Here is a 26,792-nt window from a genome sequence, read left to right as displayed (position 1 = left end):
CTAGCTACTCTTCGGACAGAGGATCAAACTCCAGAATACATAAATAACTCAAAAAACACCACCAAAAAAAAAATAACTTAATCAACAATTGGACAGGAACTAAATGGACATTTCTCAAAGGAATAAATATAAATGGCCAACATTTTGTTGTTTTGAAAGAATGTTCATCATCTGTAGCCATCAGGGAAATGCAAATCAAACTACACTGAGATTTCATCATACTCCAATAAAAACAGCAATCAAGAATACACATAATGATAAATGCTGGCAAGGATGCTAGGATAAAAAGAACACTTGTACACTGTTTCTATGATTGTGAATTAGTAAAACCACTATAGAAGACTCCCAACCATACCACTCCTCTGTATTTATCCAAAAGAACTAAAGTCAGCATACTATAGTGATATACCCATGCCCATGTATACAATAGTGCAATTCATAATAGACAAGTTAAGAAATCAACCTATATGTCTTTCAAGAGATGAATGACTAATGAAAATGTGGTGTATATACACAATGCAGTTTTATTCAGCCATAAAGAAGAATGAGATTATGTCATTTTCAGGAAATTGAATGAAACTGGAGAGCACCATGTTAAGAGAGATAAGGCAGCCTCCGAAAGTCAACAATCACATTTTTTTGTCTTATATGTGAAAGCTACAGAGATTAAAAAAAAAAGTGTGGTGGGGGAGTGGGGAGTAATATCATGAAAACAGGAAACCAGTATAGTAGAGAGTAGAGATCAGGGGGAGAGAGATGGAAAAGGACAGGGAATATAATAGGAAATAAAATTGACCAAAGTATATAAGTTCACATACAGAATATTTAATAATGATCCCACTATTATATATAAGTGTAATTCATCAACAAAATTTTATTTAAAGTAAATGAAAAGTACCTCATAATACTAAGTTATTTTTTATATAATGGAAAGATGTAGTATATCTCAAATATGATGTATTTAGCTAAATTTTATCAAATTTATAGATGATACAAAGATCAGATAAAAGTCAAAAAAGCATAGAAGATTAAATTTTAAAAGTATACTTAGAAAATATAAGATCTAATCACAAAAATTTATATATAATTTTATATATATGTGTATATATATATATATATTATATTATTTGTTAAAGTTAAAAAGAAAATGAATTAAATACTCATGAGTAAGATACTAAAAAAAATATGGCATGTCTACATGAAAAGACAAAAGGACTGGATTACACATAATTTCATTATTGTAATACAATATGGATTTGTTTCTCTAGTTCTTTCCATTATTATCCTATAAATTTTCCATAATGGCACTATGTTGCTATAATAATTTGGAAAACTATTATTTTCAATTAAAATAAGTCAATATAAAGACCTATAACTCTAACAAATCTACTTCATAGGAAGAGTAAGAAAGGATCTCCTTGACAGCAAATCTTCTGATGAGTGTTAGGAATTTCTCTTGCCCATATCTTTAGATGAAAACTTTGCATATTAGAAGAGGTCTGTGCCAGTCAGACATGTATATGGTTAATGTGTTCAACTCTGGGAACCAATAAAAACATTAACCATATGGGACTCATTCAGATAGGGGCAACAGACCCACTGGAGCAGATGGAGTATGTAGAATTGGTTTGTATAGAGACAGAAGGGTCAGATGGGAAGTGGTAGTGGCCATCTTATGTGTAAATAATGTCATCTGGAAAACTACTGGTTGAGTTCCATGTCTCTACAAACAAGGCAGTGACAGAAAACTACAAGGAAGAAAAATATAGTATCCAAATAAAAAGAAAATCTTCCTAATCAGTAGAGATACTCAGCCATAAGTCAGGCTCCTCTGCAAACAGTCTTCATTTATTATATATAACTCATGTTACCTAAAAGCCCTATTGACATGGGCAGAGACACAGTACTGTAAGCACAGATCTCCCTGGTATCAAGCACTGGAAGATGAGATGTAGGACCAGGAACACACTAAGGGGGAAAATCTATTCATCCCTTGGAGATGAAACTTCTCCATTTCTCCCTCATCCATGAAGATTCCAAGCCAGTTACCAGATTAGAGTTAGGATGACATACTTCCCTCAAACACAGAATAGAAGCTGAGAGAAAAGAAAGCCAAGTGAAAGGCCTGGGAAATTATCCTTTGCAGATAAAGATGGGGCCCTCAAACCCTAAGAGTAAGCCACAGAGACAGTACTTAAGAACTCTCCTATCACAGTTAGACTTGCTATATTTTATTCTTCTCATACAGTTATGTTCTCCTTCTAGTATTTAACAAAGATTTTCAAAGTCCCAGGTTGCCTCATTTCTGATAGGGAATCAAATATAAATATTTCTGCTGATATCTGCATAAGATTATTAAAGCTGTTGTATATGTAGTGTTTTAAATATATAGGATCTTTATTCTTTACAACAACCTATGAAATAGGTATTATTATTATACAGTTTAGAAAGAGAAGAGAAAATTTGAGACATGGTCCACTAAGAGGTAAAGAAGGTATTCAAAATAAAAACACAGAGAAATTTTCATTGTCATAATTGTGGTCATTCATTCAAAAAGAAGTGCTTTCTTAAGCTATTTTGTATTACTATATGTGTGAGTGTGTGTGTGTGTATGTGTGTGTGTGTTTATATATATGCCAAGTGTCATGAATGACATACTTCTTCCTCCTTCCTCCTCCTCCCCTATATCTACATAATGATGCTTCTAAATATGAGAGCCATTGGAAGATACTAGACAATATTTTTATTCACCACATATCCAGGAAAACCACTGTAACTGCTGTAATCTTTGAGGAAAAAAAAATAATAAGTTATATAAGATTACTAAACTCTAAACCCAACTAAATATCCCAAAGAGAATACAGTGTTTTTATAGGTAGTGATTAATGAATTAAGAACAATGTTTGACTTCAACACTGAGGAGTATCTTGAGGAATTTAGGAATTAACAAATTTGTTTTAGGAAAGGTAACTTTGGTGTGTTCTCAGCACCTTGAAAAGCAATGGTTCCCTCAGCTTTTAGGCAGATTTCAATCCTGTGTGATACTGCATAATGTAGTAAAATCACTCTGTTTTAAATCCATCAAGTATATATTATAGCTGGCTTTCATTTAGTTCTCTTTAACATGTACATTTAACCATAAACAAAAACATGGGTAACTCCAGCACCCACACTTACCTGTGATCCAAGTGGTGAATTGAGAGAATGACTCCTGAATTTAAGTGGGTCTGTTTCAGGGTCACCAAAACAGTAAATTCATGCTTATTTCTCAGCTTCTGAAAAAATTGCTCAGCTGTAGCGGTGGACGCTTTTATACTTCTGGGAGTATCTAAAAATAAATAGATAAACATATAGTAGGAATAGACTAGAATTTGATTTTATAAAATACCTTATACATGCAACATCTTTCAAAAAAATTTGTCAAGTAATAACTGATAAATTCCAAATTTTAAAGTCTCTACAAATTCTTTTAACAAGATTTTTGCTATACATAACACAGCAGAGTACAATGACAAGAACCGTTTGTATTTTGAACTTATTTTTTTAGGAATCTTTCTTCAAAAATGTCACCTTTGAAGCAAGAATCAAAGAGTCTTATTTGAAGAAGTGTTCTTCCAAGTTCTCTCCTTCTACACTTCCTTTACCTTAGATCCCAGAGCCACATCAGTACCAACAAAGAGCAAAAACATAAACTTCCTAGAATAGGACCTAAAAGACCATGCTAGAGCCATTTTGCTTTTCTGACACCTCCTGACAGAAAACTGGATTTAAGTCTATGTGCCATTCTCCATGTCGGTGTCTTTAGTCAGAAGGCTTGCTATAAATATATTTGTTAAAAGATCAGTGAAATTAGTCACTCTCAGCCTTCTGTGCAGTGAATGAAACATTAAGATTGAATTATCTCACCATATTTGTTGAAAGAAATACGTAGAACTTAATTTTTATCCTTTTTTTTTCCTCAGGCTTAGAGAAATTCTAGCCAAGGAAGGTTTGCCTGGAAAAGGACAAACTTTTACTCTGCACTTTCACATCGCTTAGTCTTGCACTCCAACCTCAGGACCCAGAGAATATGGATGAAATAGTTAGGGACAGAAATTAATTTGGTGGATGGAAAAACTCTACTATTCAAAAAAAAAACCCACTAACTTTAAGTACAATGCTCTACTATTTACAGTGTGTGTGAAGAATCAATGAGAATCAGAAATTCAGTATATGTTGTTAAAAAAAAATCATTCTCTTCTATGCTTCAGCCTAGGTAAGTAGTTCTTAGTAGGAGAAGTAGCATTTGGAGTCCTACACATTTACTTATGTAGGACTCTTTTATGTATTACAGAACATTCAACATTCCTGCCCAAAGAATGCCTGTGGCACCCCACCCTAGGTCATTTCGACCCCTCAAGGTATTCCACACATTTCCAACATTCCCTTAATATAGTGCATAAGAAACCTGGTTGAGAATCAAAATCTTGCTGAAAAAGAAACAATAGGATGAATTCACAGTTCCTTAGTTTTTTAAGTCCACAGATTTATAAATAAAAATTCAATCACCTGGTCTGTGTCCATCAACAGGAATACATTAGCCTGAAGAAGCCCATGAGATACCCATAAAATAGAGGATATATCTCTTATATATATGGATTATGTAAATAATCCAACATAATAAAAAATGTTCTCATATAGGTAAATCCAAAGGGCCACTGAATTAGATGGAAAATTAGCCAACAGCATCTGAAAGGAAGGCTAATAAATAGATGGCATTTGATCATAAGACTACCAGGTAGAAAAAGGAAGGAAAGGCATTCCAGTCATTAGAATACCTTATGAAAAAGCACAGAGGTATGAGCAGTCATGGCATAGCTGAAATGGGTGAAGAACAGCCATTGCTGATGGAGTTAGAAAGGAAAGCTGGACTGGATGAGGCAGGAGTTTGTAGAATAATGTAATAGATACCTGTGTCAATCCCACCATCATTAACAAATTTCCTTCTTAGAAAACAAAAAACTTTGATTTGCCATTGAGACAAAATCCCTCCTTCCCTGAATCCATGACTTCTCTATGCTAGATTCAGTCATATGACACACTCTATCCTATCAAAGCAATATCTATCTATTTCCACAGTAAACTGGCCCAGTAATAGATACCTAATCCAGGCAATAAAGCTAGACTCAGGGATTTTGTTCACAGTTTTAGGAAATGCCAGGTACAGTGGTGCACACCTATATTCTGAAGTACTCAAGTGGCTGAGAAGAGGATCATAAGTTCAAGACCAACCTGGACAACTTACCAAAATCCTGGCTCAAAATAAAATAAAAAGGACTGACTATGTAGCTCAGTGGTAGAGCACCCCTAGGTTCAATTACTACTGGGGAAAAAAAAGTACCCACATACTTTTAGGAAAAAGAATTTTTTCTTTTAAACTTCCAAAATAATACTCAATATTCACAACTCAAAAGCATAACAATAATTTACAATTTCTGTCATGGTCAACACAATAGTTTCTCCACAATCTCCATCAGGATTAAGAAAAGTTGTAGAAAGGATTCCATACAGTTCCTCCTAGCTCCTAACCTTTTTACTTCCTCTAGGAAGCATTCAATATATAATTCTGAGAGAATGAGCTCACCTAATGTTAATTTTTATTCCACTCAAATTTGTATAGAAGTGAATCATTCACAACCTTTCATTACTTCAGTTTAATTTGAAAGATAAAAGCAATTTAAAATTAAATTATAAATATTTATTATGCTTCTTCTCTTTTCAGGAAGGTGGAGTTTGGAGAGGCATTCTTTCTCTTGCCAAGCAGGATGACAGATGGGGATGCAAATAAGACAAGTAGAGAAAGGACCACACTGCATACATAAGTGATAATCAGACCCATGGAGTGAACCAAGGACTTGGAGCAAAGATCTTGAGCACTTGAGCTGTGAGAAATAGAAAAAAAAATAGAAATGTGGTAGCTACATGACTTTTATTTTTAAAGGAAAAAAAAAAGATTCTTAGAGAAGAATATGTGGACCCAGAATTGTGGGCCCAGGACATACAAGTGAAGGCTGAAGTCACTAAGTCACTAAGATTGAAAACTTGATGAAGGAAATTAAAATACTGATCAATCTGCATTTTTGGAAAAACTTCCCTGGTGGCCACATTAAAGGTCGTTTGAAGAAAGAAAAGGAATGGAAACAGATAAGACACTTAAGGAAGGTTTCTTTAAAAAGCAGGGGGTGGGAGTGGGGAGACAAATAAATCCAACTGAATCTAAATTTTATAGCTTGAAGGACTGAATAAAAGTAATTGCAGTAAGGGCATAGTGTAACCCACTGAGTTTCAGAAATTATCTAGTTTGGGTGATCACTGATGTTTATGTTTTATTTCACATATCTTAGATATTACTTTGGCATTCATAAACTACCTTTCCCCAATCAAATTGATATTTTCTACTTTGATGGTTAACAGTGACATGGAGCCACTGGTACTTGAATTTCTTGTCAAGCTTATAGATGAAAGAAGAGCCAAGTGAGCACCGACAGCATAGATGCTTTGCACTGAGATGCTTTGGAAAATGCTGAAGGAATGTGCAGAGCAGACCCATCATCCCCCATCAGGGTGGCAGTGAGGACCTATGAGGCCTGCAACCAGCTTATATTTGAAACTAATTAATTCATACAAGGTCACAACTTAAGATAGAATCACTTAACCACTCCAACTTCTTTACCCAAACCATTTTCTTCCTCTTTTGCTGCTGTTTATGAAGTAGGGCGACTTGCAGGAAGGAGGAACACTTCTGTGTGAACCAGAAGCCATGTTTAGTACAGTTTTCATATTATAGTGATAAGAAAGATAATATTTGTTTTTTCCATCCCGATTGGCCAAGTTTGTTGCTCAGGTGTTTAAAAACTAAGGCTTACATGAGCTTCCAACTGTGTTGGAGTAATAGGCAGGATGAAAAGCCAATCGAGAGAGAAAAAACCGACCTGACACACCATGCCTCGGTATGCTCTCCCCATCGGGCTCCCCCGCCTGGGGTGCCCAGGATACACAAGTGAAGATTTTTAAGTTTCCTGGATGTGACAAAGAAAGTACTTAACAGGAAGTGAAGTCATGATTTTGCAATAAGAATCAGTTCTCCATCCATAGAACACCATCTGCCACCAACCCTTGCATTACCCTAAAAATATTGAAGTCTATTTTCCCCTTTCAAACATGTTTTCAAGAATTCATTATGTCTTAATACAAGAAGGATTTGATAGGGGTCTCAGCACTCTGTGAGAGGCATTAGAATAGACCAGAGATGTAAGATTCAGGAGCTATTTGGAAAGCAGGACCCAAAGAATTTGGTCACTAATAAACCACATGCAAAAGGTAAGACAAAGGGAGACAAGTGAATCCAAATTAAATACAAAGTTTCTAGGGTGAGGAACTGAATGAAAGTAAATGCAATAAGAGCATAATGGTACCCACTCCATTTCAGAAATGATAATTGACAAGTGCTGTGGGACATGCACCTGAAAGTGTCCAGTAGAAAGCTGGCACTTCAGAATTTTATCTTACCAAAAGTTGAAATTGAAAATATAAATTTAGATGTTATTAAAAATGTAGTATCTAAAGTCAGAAGAGTGCCTGAGTAATTCACAGGAATCATGGAAGCAAGAGGAGAATGAAAAGATGAACATAAAAACACTAGATCAGTGGTACAGCAGGGATAGCACATCTATGCTACGCACACACACACACACACACACACATACAGAGACATTTATGTATACACATATGTATATATACAAATACATATATGATACACACATATATAGTGCTGCACATGTGCTAATATACAACTTTTATCCTGAAAACTGCATAATAATGTATTTTTCATCTTTGAACCCACATTCCATTTTGTTCTCACAAAGCTCTTGAAACATGACAGCAACAATCATTGCTTCCTTTTTCAGTAAATTTAAAGTCATGAAACAATCCATGTCCATCCAAAGACACTCAGCAAGTTATAACAGAATGACAATTTCTGGACCAATATTCTTTTTTTTTTTTTTTTTTTGTACAGGAGATTGAACTCAAGAGCACGCACTCGACCACTGAGCCCCATCCCCAGTCCGGCTTTGTGTTTTATTTAGAGACACAGTCTTACTGAGTTGCTTAGCACCTCACTTTTGCTGAGGCTGGCTTTGAACTCACAATCCTCCTGTCTCAAACTCCTAAGCAGCTGGGATTATAGATGTGTGCCACTGTGCCTGGCTGGACCAATATTCTTTCCACTAAACTGTAGTGCCTCCTAAATATGGCATCTTTATTGATGCTTAACTGTCACAGGTTCAAATAAGAGTACCAACACCAAAAAAGGTAGTTATATAAGTTAATGTTTTAGGTTCCTTAAGGAACTTAGTAGTGATTTTTAAGAAAGGTCACTTTAAGCATTTGCATTTCTGTTGCCCAATTTGTAAAATTAGAATTCCCATCTTCTATTCTTATCTCATGGATTATATAATGGTAAGAGAGACATCTGAGTTCCTGTGATCATTACTACAAAATGCAATTCTGGTGCTGATCAGAAAATCAAAGTCATAGAAACCAACATATTAGAATTATTTTTACTTTATTTTGTTGTCCTTAAAGTTTCAGATTAAAAATTTAATTCAGAAATGTCTTCATTTTTTTTCCAACAAGGCCTCCTGTTTCTTAGCCTCCCCCGCCACTGAGATTATAGATGTGCGTGGCCACCATGCCCGTCTAGACCAATATTCTTTCCACTGAACTGTAGTGCCTCCTGAACATGACATCTTTATTGATGCTTAACTGTCACAGATTCAAATAAGAGTACCAACACAGAGAAGGGTAGTTCTATAAGTTAAAATATAACTTATATTTCAGGAAAATACAGCAGTTACAAAAACAAATTTAGAAGCCAGAAGAACAAGTTTCCAAAAATTACCAACCTTATTAGCTGTTTTAACATGTAGTAAACACCATGAGTTTGGTATTAGCATTTTATACTTATCACCTCAAACTTACAAGCAAGGAAACTGTCAAACTACCAAGAGTCAAATAACATCTTTCTGGTGATTTTCTGAATTTACTTTCATTGTAAGTATCCCAAACTCAGACCAAAAAAAATCAGTTTTCAGAACAGAAAAAAAAAAATTAGAACTCAAATTATCCTTTTGTCTGTATGTACCAAGAATTTATTCCTTTTATTGTTTAATAATATTTCATTTTCCTTGAGAGCAAAGTTTATTTATTCATTTACTTATTGAAGAACATTTGGGATGTTTCTAGGTTTATTTCTTTTTTGTAATGCTGAATTTGAACCCACAGCCTACTGCACGCTAGGCAGGTGCTCTAATGTAACAGAGAGAGTAGAGACATCTGGAAGATGTCTTTTTGTTTTGTCTTGTTTTATTTTTGGTCCCTAGTACTTCCTCTTTCCCTTCATTCCTCCCTTCCACTATTCCCCTTCTTCTACTGGTCCTCCTTCTACTTGTTTGTTTTTTTTTCTAATTGGTGCATTATGGGCATATATAAAGGTAAAATTCACTGTGGTATATTCATATATATACACAACATAATGTGGTTAATTTCATTACACAGTTCTTCCCTTTTCCTGTCCCCACTTCCTTCCCCATAACCCCCTTATTCTACTCCACTGATCTCTTTTCTATTTTCATGGGATCTCCTCCACTTTTTATCCTGGTTTTCCCCTAGCAGTCACATATGAGAGAAAACATTCAACCCTTGAATTTCTGAGGCTGGCTTATTTCATTCAGCATGATGTTATCCAGTTCAATCCACCTACCAGCAGAGGCCATAATTTCACTCTTCTTTATAGCTGAGTAAATCTCACTGTGTAGATATAGCACATTTTCTTTATCCATCCATCTGTTGATGGGCCCTTGGCTTTATGCACAATCGTGCCCATCACCCTAGTTCTACAAGACTTTGAATGTTCATTCTTTTTTGGATAAAGATCAATGTAAAGTGAAATTCTTTTCAAAGCATGGCAGACAAATTTCACATGAATTGACTACTGAGGAAAAAATAGATTAAGAAAAGGAGTGTTGAAAAGCTACTACTAGGCTCTGAAAACAACCTGTCAACATTCCCATGCTACTTTGGATCTTTTAAACTAGAGAACTGATTGAGTTTAAATACAAAATTTATTCAATTTTTTTATTTTTATTGTGTGCAGAGCCTAAAAATCTCACTAAAAAATGACTAGTAGCATTTCAAAGTAATTATTAGAAAATAATGAAGGAGCTCAGAAGCAATAGCAACAAAATATTCATTTTTAGTCAGTATTATGAGGATGGAATGATGAGTTTATATATTGATGTAGTAACAATTCCTAGGGATTTGAATTTCTAGGGATTTTATTCCCTTCATACATGGGGATTGGGAAAGAGAGAGATAGAGAGACAGACACTGACTTATTTCTAAAATAAACTATAATTTAATGCAGTTATCTATACAACAACAAATACAGGTGTTTACTGAAATATAGAGTGAGATTAGAGTTTTTTGTTGTTAATTATTTCTTTCACTATTATGCTGTTTCAATGTTTTGTTTTGCTTTTTTATTGCAGATACCTCTTCTTAATCAGGTATAACTGACAAATATAAATTCTATATGTGTATATGTATACACACACATATATGGTATGCAATATGATGCTGTGACATACACATATATTATGAAAGAATTATCAAAATTAAGGTAACATAACCATCACCTAATATGGTTGCCATTTTTTTATTCATGGCAGGAACACTTAAGATTTGTTCTTAACCAAATTTCAAATATGCACTATAGTCCTAATAACTATACTCATCATTCTGTATATTAGATGTACAGAACTCATTAATCCTGTATAAATAAAACTTGATTCCTTAAACCGGAATTTCCCCATTTCCTACATTCTCTAGCTGATGACAACTACCAGACAACTACTGTCTGCTTCTATGGGTTCAACTATCTGGACATATATACTATATGTAGATTCCACTTTAAGTGATATAATACAGTATTTGTTTCTCTATGCCTAGCTTATTACACTTAGCATGATGTTATATTTGTCCATGTTGTTGCAAATGATAAGATATTCTCTTTTTTTGTTTAAGGTTAAATAGCATTCCATTGTTGGTATGTACCACAAATTTTTTATTACTTTTTTTTCTTTTTTTCATCCACTGGCAAACATTTAGGTTCTTGTCATAGTTTGGTTACTGTGGATAATGCTGCAATGAACATGGGGATACAGATTTCACTACAAGATACTGATTTCATCTCCTTTAGATTTATACCCAGAAGTGAGATTGCTGGACTATTATAGTAAATCTACTTTTAATTTTATGAGAAAGTTTCATAGTGTTCCATAAGGATGGTACCAATTTACATTCTCAGCAACAGTGTAAAGGGCTCCTTTTTCTCTGTATCTTCACCAATACTTGTTATCATTTGTCTTTTTGATAACAGTCATTCTAATAGATATGAAGTAAAGTCTCATTGTGTGTGGTTTTAAGTTGCATTTCCTTAATGTTTAGTGATGCTAGTATATTTTCATTTACTTGTTGACTATTCATACCACTTCTTTTAAATATTCATACCACTTCTTTTTTAGAGAGAGAGAGAGAGAGAGAGAGAGAGAGAGAGAGAATTTTTAATATTTATTTTTTAGTTATCGGTGGACACATCATTGTTTGTATGTGGTGCTGAGGATCTAACCTGGACTGCACGCATGCCAGGTAAGCGCGCTACCGCTTGAGCCACATCCCCAGCCCCTGTACCACTTCTTTTAAGAAATGTTGTCCAGGCCTTTGCCCATTTATTAATTGGGTTATTTGCTTTCTAACTATTGAGTTGCATGAATTCTTACATATTTTATATGTTAACCTCTTATCAAATGTATGGCTTACAAATATTTTCTTCCGTTCTGTAAACTGTATTTTCACTTTGTTGATTGTTTCCTTTTCTGTGCAGAAATTTGTGTTTGAAGTAATCCCATTTGTCTTCTATTTTCATATTTGTTCTCTGTCCCTTCAGAGTCAAATCCAAAAACTTGTTGTCCACACCAATGTCAAAAATATTTTAACCATGTTTTCTTTTAGTAGTTGTACACTTTCAAGTCTTACATTTAAGTTTTTGATCATTTTGAATTGATTTTTTCTATATGGTAAGGATGCAATTTTATTACTCTGCATGTGTTCTCACAACACCATTTATTGAAGAGACTATCCTTTGCCTGATATGTGTTCTGACACCTTTGTCAAAGAGCAGTTGCCTAAAAGTGGGTGGATTTATTTCTTGGCTTTCTATTCTGTTCCATTGATCTATGTGTCTGTTTTATGCAAATATTATGTTGTTTGATTATTATAGCTTTGTTTTGAGATCAAGTAGTGTGATACCTCTGCCTTGTTTCTTTTGCTCAAGATGGTTTGTTCATATGAAGTCCTTTGTGTTTCTTATGAATTTTTAGGACTTATAAAATTTCTGTGGAAAAGGTCATTGCAATTTTGATAGGGATTTCACAGAATCTGTATATCACTTTGGACAGTATGAACATTTTAACAACATTAATTCTTCTAATATATGAACAAAGGATAGCTTCACATTTATTTCTGTCTTTTTCAATTTCTTTCAGCAATGTTGTCTTAGTTTTCAGGGTACAGGTCTTTCACTTCCTTTGTTAAGTTAGTACCTAAATATTTTTGTAGCTATTGTAAATCAGATTATTATTTTAATTTATCTTTCAGATAGTTCATTGTTACATACAGAAGTATTTAAGTATTTCTTGTGTGTCAATAGTAAAAGTAAAGAGAAGGGGTTTGTCCAACTTCCAATAACCAAAAAAAATAGTATTATTTTCTTCTTTTGCAATTAAGAAGTATCACTACAATTGCCATTAGGAATCAAATGAATCTTCATGCACTGAACTGTGTAGAAACTTGAATTGATTCTTCCCCACATAAGTGAACTAATGAAAATGCCATATGTAAATTCAATTATAAAAGCTATCTAATCTCAGATATTGAATGTTTGACTTAGATTGTTCCAAAACTCACCAAGTTACGGTTCTATATTTTTTCAATCTTTAATGAAATGTTATTACCTTCAAAAATTCTGATTAGAAATACAGGAAATTAGAACTATTACTACAGTTTCTGTCCATTGCTCTTACTTTCCCTTCAATATGCCCATGCATTTAGAGTGCAAACTTTCAAGGCAAATTAATAGTAACAATTTTCAAAGTCATTAAAATTTTATCAACATTATATACGCAGTTTGCAAAGTCTTTAAACATGAACAATCTCATTTAAATCTTACAGCAACTTTTATTAAATGGATTATTGGCTCCATTATAAAAGAAATTGTAGACTAGAAGGAAATGCACAGAGAAGCCAAGGCAATTGGCTGTCATCACCATAAGTGGTTCAAATCACAGCTCATTTCTATGAATCTCCTATATTGGGAAATACCGAAAGCAGTTCTGGCTGTATATATTAATAAATGCACCAAATCCAAGGGGCAGAGACAAGATCCTAACCCAAACAAATGGCTTCCTATTTTTATAAAAGTTCTACAGCACTACAATGATCCATATTCCACAGAGTAGATAAATATCATTCTAAATAAATTTTTAAACTAATTTTCATATAAGCATATAATGAAAGTAAATTTCTTGATTAATTAGGCTTTCAAATCTACAAGATCATTTCTATCATATAATCTTTCAGCTGCACACTCTAATCTATTGAGATATAAAGCACAAATTTAAAACAAAAAGCTTTTTTAAAAGCCATTTTCAAATAATTCTGCTTAAAAAGTTATTGGGAACAATGTATGAGCAATTTATAACTTTTTTATGACACCAACTCACATCTAATGATAGCACAACCTCACCCATTAGAAATTGATAAGCTCTTTCCATGACTAGCCTAAGAAAGTATAAGGCATCATACCCTTAAGAAGGCTGACCTGGAAATTCCTATTCTACTTTCTTAATCCTATTAAATCCCAAAGCAACCTCAAAAGTTTCTTTAAAATATAAAACTAACTATGATTTGTTTTGATGTAAAATAAACATGTATCTTCATGAGTAATTTACAAAAATGTACAGTAGTTTAATGTTGTGAATATCCAGCCACATAAGAACAAACAGAGTAATATACAATCAGAAATAAGAAGCACAGGCATTAACCAACCAATCAAACAAAAACAATTTTCATTTTCTACTCCTATATCCAGCGACTATCTGGTTGACTATAATCAAACCATTTGACTCCCATATTGAAATTTTAATTAATCAAATAGAACAAAATGTAATTAGGATATAAAGGAGCTACAAACAATAAAACAGCTTTATAATTTTCAACTTAGAATTAAAGTATTAAAATTTTATATGTAACAGATGTTATTAAGGTTATTCCATTTTATTTCTTTAGATTCCTTACCAACAAACAAGCTTTTCATAAAAATGTGCTTAAAATGTTATTCCTTCAGAAAGAGGAATACTGATAAACCACCATGAGTATTCTGGCTTAGTTCACTGTTAGAATTCTCATTGTGGATTAAAATTAAATTGGCACTTGAGTTTATAATCAGATTATTCCTTTTGGCTAGTGTGAAGCAGTTCCTCAAAATCTCATCAGTGATATACCAGTTGTTTTGATAAGCAAAACTGAGAGTAAATCAGCCAAAACAGCCTACTTCTATCATCTCTTCTTCCAACTACAATACTCCTCAAAAATAAGATCAAATATACCTATACATTAAGCAAATAATAGATCATGATGATTGATAATGATGATGATGATGCTATCCACAGCTTTAATTCATTGTTTGTATTTCCCTGTTCATCCTTCCTCTACCTGGAAACAACAATCTCAACAACAACATTTGGACATATGTAGCAGATTTAAGATTCAGTAATTTGCTAGATTTTTAATGAAACCAATCTAAAAGGTTTTATTAAATTAAACCCAAACTTAAGGCCCACAATTTGTCAGTTTTTATCACGAATCATATTTTGTTTAAAAACATAAGGAAAATTAAACTCATGGCTATCATAATTTCCAGAATATTGTTGTGCCTTTACTAAAGCCATTGAAACCTCAAATAATTGAAATATTTAAATTCCTTAAAAGAACAACAACAAAAACAACAACAAAAACCACTTGTGTTTTCATTGGTATTACCCTTAAGAGTGCAATGAAAAGGCTCAACTGCACCTTCATATATTGACAACAGTTATTGGTGTGATGGTAAAGTTTTAATTAACAAATTATTCACCTTAATATTAAAGTTTAAATATTCATTAATTAGATCACTTTTTAAAGGGCCATATATAATGTATCTAGATATATCTGAAATATTCATATGATTACTGTTTGTAAAGTGTTCATCTATTAAAAGAGCTAATTACAAATACAAAAGAAATACACTTAATCTAATTTATCTAAGTAAAAATTGAATTACAATTTATTTTCTTTGGAGATCTGATCAAATATTCATACAGTCTCTAAGAAGGAAAAAAAAGTCCTTTCAAAAAGCTAGTTATCTTTTTATCCACATTTTGATGTGGTTCTCATAGAATGACTAATATAAAAAGAAAAAATATAACAGTATCAAAGCAGAATTTCCTAATAATTACCTAATAATATATAGGAATAATGAATAGAGATCTATACAGTTTTACAACCATAAAATGTGAAGGTTATAACTTGTGCAACCACAGATCACACAAGCAAGTTCTAACAGAATCTTTGCTGAATAGTCAAGAGGTAGTATCTAGTGCTTCATCAATTATGCAGAGGTGAAATGCTGAAATGCACAATTTCATCTTCCTCCTAATAGGCCAATTTGGCCTGAGACATCAATTTTAAGAGTGTGTTCTGCTTTTATTCTTCTTTAATTATAATAATCAAATTATTTCAGAATAACAAAATGCCAAAATATCAGTTATCATGATGAATCACCCTATCAAAATTGAGTTTCATTTTTCTACTATGATTATTTTTCTGTGAACATTATAAAGTTCCAAAGGACAAGGAGCACATTGTAATCAACTTCTCAATGCAGAGCTTCAGACTCATCTGTTTCTTTGTTTCCCCAGAGCCTATATCTGCCTCCCTTTGGTTTCCTAGCCAGTTATGATCATGGTGCCAGAAAATCAGGGGTGGGGTTTAGAATTAATGTTTGCTGCTCAGAGATTCAATAAAGAAGATCTGTGAAACTAAAATAAATCATGTCCCAGCCTCGCCATGTTGGCCCAGTCTACAAAGTTGAGCTTCTGCTTCAGTTTTCCAGCGTGAAACTCTACACTCTGCCCTGCAAATCCATCTGCTTGGTTAAAGATTTGATGTTCTGTCAGGATCTTGCCAAATCTCTTTCTCTGCTGTCCTTTAGGAATAGATGAATCTTGTTTAAAAATGTCAGAATACTAAATCTTTCAAACCATGCTTGCCAGACTGCGCTGTGGAGACTGCTGGGTTTGACCCATTCACAAGACTGGAACCACCTCCAACTCCCATTCATCCCACATGCTAACTACTAGCTCCATCATACCAATTTCTTGATGTTGTTCCCATCATTCTGAGTTTTCCTAAATGAAATTTACTATTTAAATCTCTGTCCCTGGTGTGCTGCCTCACCCAGAGCCCAGAGCCCAGACCAGAACCCACCACAGGCCAGAGCCCAGACCAGAACCCACCACAGGCCACCTGGTACAAAACCAGGATCCACCAAGCCCAGCACTGGGTAAAACCATGTGGTGCAGTTCCTTATCCACAACGTGTGACTGCACCCAAACCACCTTCATATTGGGACTCTGTAGCCACTGCAATAGCCCTTCCCACATGGTAATCTCCACTGTGGGACAACAGACAAGACCAGGAGCTACCCATTGCATCACCACACACCACAGTGTGCCATTGACAAACAGGCCGCTCAACACCATCCCAAAGCTCATACTTCCAGCCCCATCTCTGAAAGCATTTGTCTCCATCTTGGGACACCTCCACCACCATCTTGGGTTACCTCTACTGCCACCTCCACCACCTTATTTGAGGCAGATTCCATCTTGGGACACCAACTAAGGCTTGGAAGCCCAACAGTAAGGTACCTAGAGGCTTGACACTAGTGCTCCACCAACTAGGGATGAGGCCGTTTCCATCTAAGGACAACAACCAAGACCTAGAAGACCATCACCATGGTCCCTGTAGGCCCAGTTGTACAAGAGGTATCCCTACTAGGTGTGCCAACAGTCACCATCCTGTTGCAGAGGCAACAGGGAGCCTTGCATGGGGTCACCTCTATCTCCTTTTTTCCCTGCTGCTAACAGCCAATTACTGTTGATTCCCCCCTCCCTCAGCCTATAATCTAATATTTCAATATTTTCACATTTTACCTCATAAACATCATATCCTACCCACCTTCTCTCTCAGTCCACCACTCAAACTGTAAACTCTTATGCAAACCTAGTGGCTATATGGTAGAATATAACCATACTCATCATTTCCGTTTATTGCTGCAAAACTGTAAGTGTGTAAATACAAGCTAATTGATTTATGAGGTATTCCTAACCTGCAGGGACACACTACAAGATTATAAGGTAGAAATTTCAATACCTCAGATGTGCACTGCAAGAGAGGAAGACACATAGACAACATGAAAAAACAAGGGATGAAAATGCCCCAAACAAACTAAGTTACTACAATAATAGAATCCATTGACAGCACAGTAGATGAAATGTCAGAGAAGGAGTCCAGAATGTATACAATTAAAATAAACTATGAATTAAAGAATGACCTAAGTAAGCAAATACAGGCAAAACTGCTCGCTCCAATAAAGAGAAAAGAGAGCAAATGCAGACAACCATTAATCACACCACCAAAGAGATAAAAGAGCAAATACAGGTAGCAAAAGATTACTTCAAGAAAGAGAGATTCTGAAAAATAAATAAATAAATAAAACAAAACAAAACAGAAATTCTTGAAATGAAGGAAACAATAAACCAAATTTAAAAACTCAATAGAAAGCGTCACCAACAGACTAGATCACATGGAAGACAGAACCTCCGACAATGAAAATAAAATATACAATCTAGAAAATAAAGTTGGCCACACAGTGAAGATGGTAAGAAACCATGAAGAGAACATCCAATAATTATGGGATAACATCAAAAGACCAAATCTAAGATTTACTGGGATACAGGAAGGGAAAGAGTTTCAAACCAAAGGAATGCACAATCTCTTCAGTGAAATAATATCAGAAAACTTCCCAAACGTGAAAAATGAATTGGAAATTCAAATATAAGAGGCTTACAGGACACCAAATGTACAAAATTACAACAGATCTACACCAAGGCACATTTTAATGAAAATGACTAGCATACAAAATAAGGAGAGACTCTTAAAGACAGCAAGAGAGAAAAATCAGATCACATATAGTGGGAGACCTATTTGGCTCTCAGCAGATTTTTCAACCCAGACCTGCAAGGCCAGGAGATACTGGAACAATATATACCAAGCTCTGAAAGAAAATGGATGTCAACCAAGAATTTTATATCCAGAAAAATTTAGCTTCAGATTTGATGATGAAATAAAACCCTTCCATGATAAACAAAAGTTTAAAGAATTTACAGCAAGAAAGTTTGCATTACAGAACATTCTTGGCAAAATATTCTATAAGGAGGAAATGAAAAACAATAATGAAAATCTGCAAAGGGAGGAACTACACTAAAGGAAAGGCCAATCAAAGAAAAAAACACATCAAGTTAAAGGCTAAAAATAAACCAAAATGACTGGGAATACAAAACATATTTCAATAATAACCCTGAATATCAATGGCCTAAACTCATCAATTAAAAGATATAGGCATGTAGATTATATTTTTTAAAAGCACACAAAAATATTCTGCTTTCAAGAGACTCATCTCACAGGAAAAGCCATCCACAGACTGAAGGTGAAAGGATGGGAAAAAGTATCACTCACAAGGATCGCATAAACAAGCATGAGTTTCCATCCTCATATTAGTAAAAGTGGACTTCAATCCAAACATACTGAAAGGGATAAAGAAGGACATTTCACACTACTCAAGGGAATCATATATCAATAGACATAACAATCGTAAATATCTATGTCCGAAACAATGGGGCATCTATGTATGTCAAACAAACCCTTCTCAACTTCAAGAATCAAATAGACCACAACACAATAATATTGGATGATAATAACACACATCTCTCACCACTGGCTAGATCTTCCAAAAAGAAACTATAGAACTCAATAAAACAATCAATAATTTAGACTTAACAGACATATATAGAATATTCCATCCATCAAACAAGTGAATACTCTTTTTTCTAAGCAGTGCATGGATCCTGCTCCAAAATAGTCCATGTGTTATGCCACAAAGCAAGTTTTAGCAAATTAAAAAAAAATAGAGATATTACCCTGTATTCTATATGACCGTAATGGAATAAATTAGAAATCAATGATAAAATAAAAAATAAAAGCTATTCCAACACGTGGAGACTAAATAATAGGCTACTTAATGATGCATGGATAACAGAAGACACCAGGGAGGAGATAAAAAAAATCCTAGAGGTAAATTAGAACTCTGATACAATATATCAAAATTTCTGGGATACTATGAAGGCAGTAATAAGAGGAAAGTTCATTGCATTAAGTCATTCATTAAAAGAAGAAATAGTCAACCAAAAAATAACTTGACATTACATCTCAAAGCTCTAGGAAAAGAAGAACAAGCCAACACCAAAAGCAGGAGAAGACAGGAAATAATTAAAATCAGGGATATAATCAATGAAATTGAAACAAAAGAAACAATTTTAAAAATTGAAAAAACATAAAGCTGGTTCTTTGAAAAAAAAATAAAATTGACAAATCCTTAGCCACCTTAATGAAAAGAAGGAGAGAGAAAACTCAAATTACTAAACTTTGTGATGAGAAAGGAAATACCACAACAGACACTACTGAAATACATAAGACAATTAAAAACTATTTTGAAAATTTCTACTCCAGTAAAATAGAAAACCTCGAAGACACTGACAACTTTCTAGAGGCATATGATCTACCCAAACTGAAACTGGAGGACATATACAATTTAAACAGATTAACTTCAAGCAAGAAAGTAGAAGATGCCATTAAAAGCCAGGAAAAGCCCAGGACCAGACACATTTTCCACCCTACAAAGAAGAATTAATACCAATACGCCTTAAATTATTTCATGAAATACAAAAGGAGGGAACCCTGCAAAACTCATTCTATGAGGCTAGTATCATTCGGATACCAAAACCAGAAAGAAACACATCAAGGAAAGAAAATTTCAGACCAAAATCTCTGATGAACATAGATGTAAAATTTCTCAATAAAATTCTGGCAAATGGCATACAAAAACATATTTTAAAAAATTGTGCACCATGATCAAGTGGGTTTCATCCCAGGGATGCAAGGTTGGTTCAACATACAGAAATCAATAAACATAATGCATCACATCAATATGCTTAAAGATAAGACTCATATGATTATATCAATTGATGCAGAGAAAGCATTTGACAAAATATAGCAACCTTTCATGTTCAAAACACTAGAAAAACTAGGGATAGTAGCAATATACCTCAAAATTGTAAAAGCCATCTATGCTAAACCCAAGGCCAACATCATGCTAAATGTAGAAAAATTGGAAGCATTCCCACTAAAAACTGGAATGAGACAGGGATGCCCTCTTTCACTATTTCTATTCAAAAGTTCTTGAAACTCTAGCCAGAGAAATTAGACAGATGAAAGAAATTAAAGAGATATGAATAGGAAAAGAAGAACTCAAACAATCACTATTTGCTAATAACATGATTCTATACTTATAAAATCCAAAAAAATTCTACCAGAAAACTGCTAGAATTAATATATGAACTCAGCAAAGTAGCAGGATATAAAATCAATACTCATAAATCAAATGCATTTCTATACACCAGTGATGAATCCTCTGAAAGAGTAATTAGAAAAACTACCCCATTCACAATAGCCTCAAAAAAAAAGATACTTGGGAATCAATCTAACAAGAGAGGTGGAAGACCTCTACAATGAAAACTAAAGAACACTAAAGAAAGAAACTGAAGAAGATTTTAGAAGATGGAAAAATCTCCCATGGTCCTGGATAGACAGAATTAATATTGTCAAAATGGTCATACCACCCAATAAGGTATACAGATTCAATGCAATTCCAATGAAAATCCCAATATCATTCCTAAATGATTGTTTTTTTCTATATTTAGAAAATATATGATTGCTTTTTCTATGAAATTCATTTAGAAAAATTAGAGAACCAAAACAACCAAAGCAATCCTTAGCAATAAGAATGAATGAAGCTGGAGGCATCACAATATCAGACCTTAAACTATACTACAAAGATATAGTAACAAAAATGGCATTGTATTGGCACCAAAATAGACATGTAGACCAATAGTACAGAATAGAAGATACAGAGACACACCCACATAAATGCAGTTCTCTCATTCTAGACAAAGGCCCCAAAACCACACATTGGAGGAAAGATAGCCTCTTTGAAAAATGGTGCTGGGAAAACTGGAAATTCATTTGCAGCAAAATGAAACTAAACCACCTTCTCTTACCATGCACAAAAACCAATACAAAGTGAATTAAGGATCTAGGAATTAGATCAGAGACCCTATGCCTAATAGAAAAAAAGTAGGCCCAAATCTTCATCATGTCAGATTAGGCCCCAACTTCCTTAACAAGAAGTAAAATCAAGAATCAATAAATGGGATAGATTCAAACTAAAAAGCTTCTTTTCAGTAATAGAAACAATCAATGAGGTGAACAGAGAGCCTATACTTTAGGAGCAAATTTTTGCCACACACAGGTCAGACAGAGCAATAATATCCAGGATATATAGAACTCAAAAAACTTAACACCCAAAAAGCAAACAACTCAGTCAATAAATTGGGTAAGGAGCTGAACAGATACTTCTCAGAAAAGAAATGCAAATGAAAACTACTCTAAGATTTCATCTCACACCAGTCAGAATGGCAGTTATCAAATTACAAACTACAATAAGTATTGGTAAGGAGTGGGGATAAGAAAGATAGTAGAATGAAACAGACATTATTACATTATGTATGTATGTGACTGTATGATCAATGTGATTCTACAATATGTATACTCAGAAAAATGAGAAATTATATCCCATCTATGTATATCAAAGTATATAAGTACATTCTACTGTCATGTATAACTAATTAAAAATATTTTTTAAAAAAGTGTTGGTAAGGATGTGGGGGAAAAGGCACACTCATACATTGCTGATGGGACTGCAAATTGGTGCAACCAATCTGGAGAGCAGTATAGAGATTCCTTAGAAAACTTGGAATGGAAACACCATTTGACCCAGCTATCCCACTCCTTGAGCTATACCAAAAGGACTTAAAAACAACATACTACAGCAATGCAGCCACATCAATGTTCACAGCAGCACAATTCACAATAGTAAAACTGTGGAAGCAACCTAGATGCCCTTCAAGAGATGACTGGATAAAGAAACTGTGGTATATATACACAATGGAATATTACTCAGAGTTAAAAGAGAGTAAATTTATGGTATTTTCAGATAAATGAATAGAGATAGAGAATATCACGCTAAATGAAGATAACCAATCCCATAAAACAAAAGGCTGAATGTTTTCTCTGATAAGTGGATGCTAATTCATGGGGGAAGGGGAGATGAGTGGAAGAACTTTGGATAGGGCAAATGGGAGGGAGCAAGAGAGCACAGGGGTAGGAAAGATGGTGGGATGAGAAGGACATCACTACCCTAGATGCATGTATGATTGCATGAATGGTGTGACCCTACTTTGAATACAACCAGAGAAGCCAAAAAGTGTGCTCCATTTATGTACAATGAATTGAAGAGCATTCTGCTGTCATGTTCAACTAATTAGAACAAGTAAGTAAATTTTTTAAAAGAGCATAAAAAAATGCCTACCCCTGCACAACACACAGAAGATTTACTCTCTAATCTCTCAACTTCATGTTGCTAGAAGTTACATAATCTCCAGTGCTGATTTTTCCATTCCCGGGAGCCTCATATCTGAGCCCAGCATCTTGTGTCTGTCCCATTTCAAACAGAGATTTCTCCCTAAGTGTCATCCTAGTCTAAAACCAAAGGATTATCCAAGTCTAAGTATTATCTCTAATTTTCTGTTAACTTTAATTGAACAAATATATACTACACTGTGGTCACAATCATATTGAAAATTCAGTAATCTCACTGTCAAGACTGCTGGTTGTCCTCCCATGGTAATAACTTTTTATTTTTGCAATTAAACTCTCTACTTTTATGTGAGCACATGGTAGCCCACTAGTATTCTTTGCCCAGATTCCTTTACAGTTTGAGTGGCTGGTGTCTTAATTCCTGACCAATAGGATATAAGCAAAACTAATAGGTACTACAATCAAGCATTCTTGATCAGAAAGAAAACTGATTGCCTTCCATTCTTCCTTTCCCTTAGGAATATGGTGGGAATAAGCCAACTTCTTCAACAAGTATAATAGTATTGTGGAGTAGAAGATACACAAAAACCTGGGTTTTAGAGTAATCTCAGGTTACAAAGCTCCCCATCAGCCTTGGACTAAATGCCTACCTCCAGATTATTATGTGAGAGAGAAACAAAACTTCTTTTTCATTTGAGCACTGCATTTTGGGTTTCTGTCATAGGAGCTTAGCTTATTCCCTAAGAAATGCATCTCCCCACGTTTCCTGTGACTCCCTAAAATGTTCCCCTGGGGTGTCATTCTTCAAAACAAGGATCAGCTATCTTTTTCTGTATAAGTTCAAATAGTAAATATTTTAGGCCTTACAGGCTATACACATCTCTTCTACATATTCTTCTTTTCTTTCTTTTTGAAATAAGTGGGTCCCAAATTTGGCCCATGGTGCCACAGTTTACAGCCCACTGGATGCAATAAACATAGACAAAAATTATCCCTAAAGAGAAATTCTTTTTCATATTTAGTTCATTATGCTTACTATTGAGGAAGGATCAAAACATGTGATAATAAGTTCAGTTAGAGAAATTACTAGATGTTGTAGAAGCAGAAAAGGAAGAAAATAAACACTGTCTGTTAACTTATTTCTGTCATTAATGTTGATATGCACATTTGAGAATACATTCTATCTTTTCTCATCATATAAGTTTTCAAGCACAAAGATCAAATGCCTTTTCATAACAGAGTATTTTTCAGTTTGTCCAAATAACCAAGCAAAGATTATATATTTATTTTGCTCTCAAAATTTCTTGGCACTGCCACCTATGTTAATATTATTTAAAACACAGGGTAGATGATAAACCCAATAAAATAAAATAAACACATAGAAATAACATTTTATAATAATGTTTATATTTTTACAGATTAAGACCAAAAGACAATGTCCTTTTTCCTTGAAGATATAAACTGGCAAGTTTGCACGGGGATCCTACATTAATGAACAGAATTTAGTCCTAAGATGAGTATGTTTCTAGAAAGAAGAACAAAAGAGGGCCTAAAATAATAACAAGTTCAAACCTCTCCCTCAAATGACTATAGTGTAGTTTGAGTATTTTCTTAGAAATATTATAAATTTTCAGAATATCAAAGAAAATAATTTCTAATTAAATGGTCAGAAATAGCTTCCAGAGCCCACTATAAGCACTGGACATGTCTTATCTCAGGTCCACTATCAGTGCTAGGGTAGTTGTGGGTTGACCTACCCAGAATAATCAGAGAATACTTGATAAATAAATGTTTCTGATTTTTCCATCTTTGCTACTTCAGATTCAATTTTTTAAAACAATTCAGGCTAAAAGCTGGGTGTTCTTCAAAGTAATCCATAGATAATTTCTTTGCCATATTTATACTCTTTCAAACAGAGAACTGGGCATCAAAATAATCCTGAAATTATATTGCAGTCAGGATTTAACATCTCCATTTCATTTTCCTGACAGTTCTCTCCTTTCAGGACAGTCCACAGCTCTGATGATTTCTTGTAAATTTTCATTATTTTTCAATCTAGTACTTTGTTCTTCCTTATATCTTTCTGTTTCTTGTCTAATTGTTTTACAGGACAGTCTTACATCCTCCAAAAGACCAATTTTAATCTCCTTGAGGGCATGAACTGTATATTATACTTCTCTTTTATCACAATAACTACACACTAAGCAAAGCCCAGTTGAATAGAACTGAATTTGGAAATTTTTATTCCAAAGCATCAGAAGGTAAAATGGCATGCCCACCTTGGCTATATAAGGGTAAGTCACCCCGACCCCTCTAAATACTCCACTGAAGCAAGGTGAACCACCCTGGCTCACTACACAGCTGTAAGAAGTACCTATAATCAAATACACAAACACAGTTTATCCTGCCCAAAGGTTTATGTAGGGTCTTGGGAGGTATAACCTACACTAATTACCAGGTTCCTCTCTTTAGTTCAGGCTGGGAAAGTTGTTAGAAATGAAAATTCTTTTGAAACTATAATATCTTAATGGGGTCTAAAACAAGCTGCTTTTCCCCTTCGCAGCATTTCCTATCTGAATCCTACTCTAAGTCACAATTTTTCCTCTTCATATATTTCACTTGTACAGAATTATTTTCTTTCCAGTTTTTTGGAAGATAAAATGGGTATCTGACCTCAATACCACATTTAGATATGTCTGAAATACATACAAATATATGAAAGAAATTATCTCCATTTCTAATTTAGGAAATAACACCCAAACATCAACACTATATTTACTATTTAAACACTAATATCCAATGATTCATTTACATATCCCTTTATTTCCATGCCTTCCCTCTTTATTCATACAACTTCACATTCACTCACTAGAGTAGACACATACACTAAATATTTTTCTGTTCCTTATTTTTAGCATTTATGTCATTCTTCTCTTGTTTCATAAAGTATAAAGATATAACTACTTTATACACATATATGTGTGTATATCTGTATATATTTGCATGCGTACACACACATTTTTACTGTGATCAGTCTATAATTACAAATATAACTGTATTCCAAAATATCATTTATAGATAAATTTCTAAGAACCTGGTCTACATTTTTATATAGAAGCAATATTTCACATAATGGTTAGATCCTCAGAAGATTTGATCTATTATAGCATTCTGTGACTGATTTCAATCCAACAGCTTCTGTTGGATGAATCTAGTAGGCTGAACTCAGCAACAGTGGGCCCCTTGGTGTGCAGTGGAGAAATCTGGAGTGACTAAAAAATCTATAGGCTATAGGCTAAATACTGAATAAGGAAGCCAGCAGCTCAACATCAAATTGGGAAATATAGGCAGAGGAAAGTATGACATACCCATAGAGCTACCAGTATTTCACATTGCTAGAACATAAGGGATTGTGAGAAGGAGGGAGTAGGGTAGTGGAAGGAGTATAAACAGATTGTTAGGAATAGATCATAGTTCTGGGATCATCCTTTTCAGAGATACTGTGTTACTCATAGAAATGCAGAGCTAAGAGGAAATCAAAACAAAAGCCTAGTCATATGAACTGGGCAAACAGAATGGAGCATAAGGAAGAGCAATGACTCAGTCAGCATGCAGAAATGCAGGGCTTTTCTTAGGAACACCAGACACCAGTCATTAGCACAGTGAATTACAATTAGTTCTATCCCCTCACCAGTTGGTTTAGGTCCCAATGTGTTCCCTGTCCTGATCAGAACTAGCTTGGGAACTGGGAATGGCTGGCATTC

General features: G+C 34.2%; 1 protein-coding gene across 2 annotated transcripts in view; it reads right to left on the bottom strand.

Annotated features, from left to right (window-relative positions):
- The window catches only part of Nell2 (neural EGFL like 2), a 367,974-nt gene that overhangs the window by 302,025 nt on the left and 39,157 nt on the right, over positions 1-26,792 (bottom strand). For both annotated transcript variants that reach the window (XM_026401419.2, XM_026401420.2), the window contains one exon: positions 3,178-3,328. In XM_026401419.2, the coding sequence (XP_026257204.1) occupies positions 3,178-3,328 (151 nt within the window). The remainder of the gene's footprint in view (positions 1-3,177; positions 3,329-26,792) is intronic.

Source organism: Urocitellus parryii, chromosome 5 (assembly GCF_045843805.1).
Source record: "Urocitellus parryii isolate mUroPar1 chromosome 5, mUroPar1.hap1, whole genome shotgun sequence".
Lineage (NCBI taxonomy): Eukaryota > Metazoa > Chordata > Mammalia > Rodentia > Sciuridae > Urocitellus > Urocitellus parryii.
This window is presented reverse-complemented; position numbering and strand designations above follow the sequence as displayed.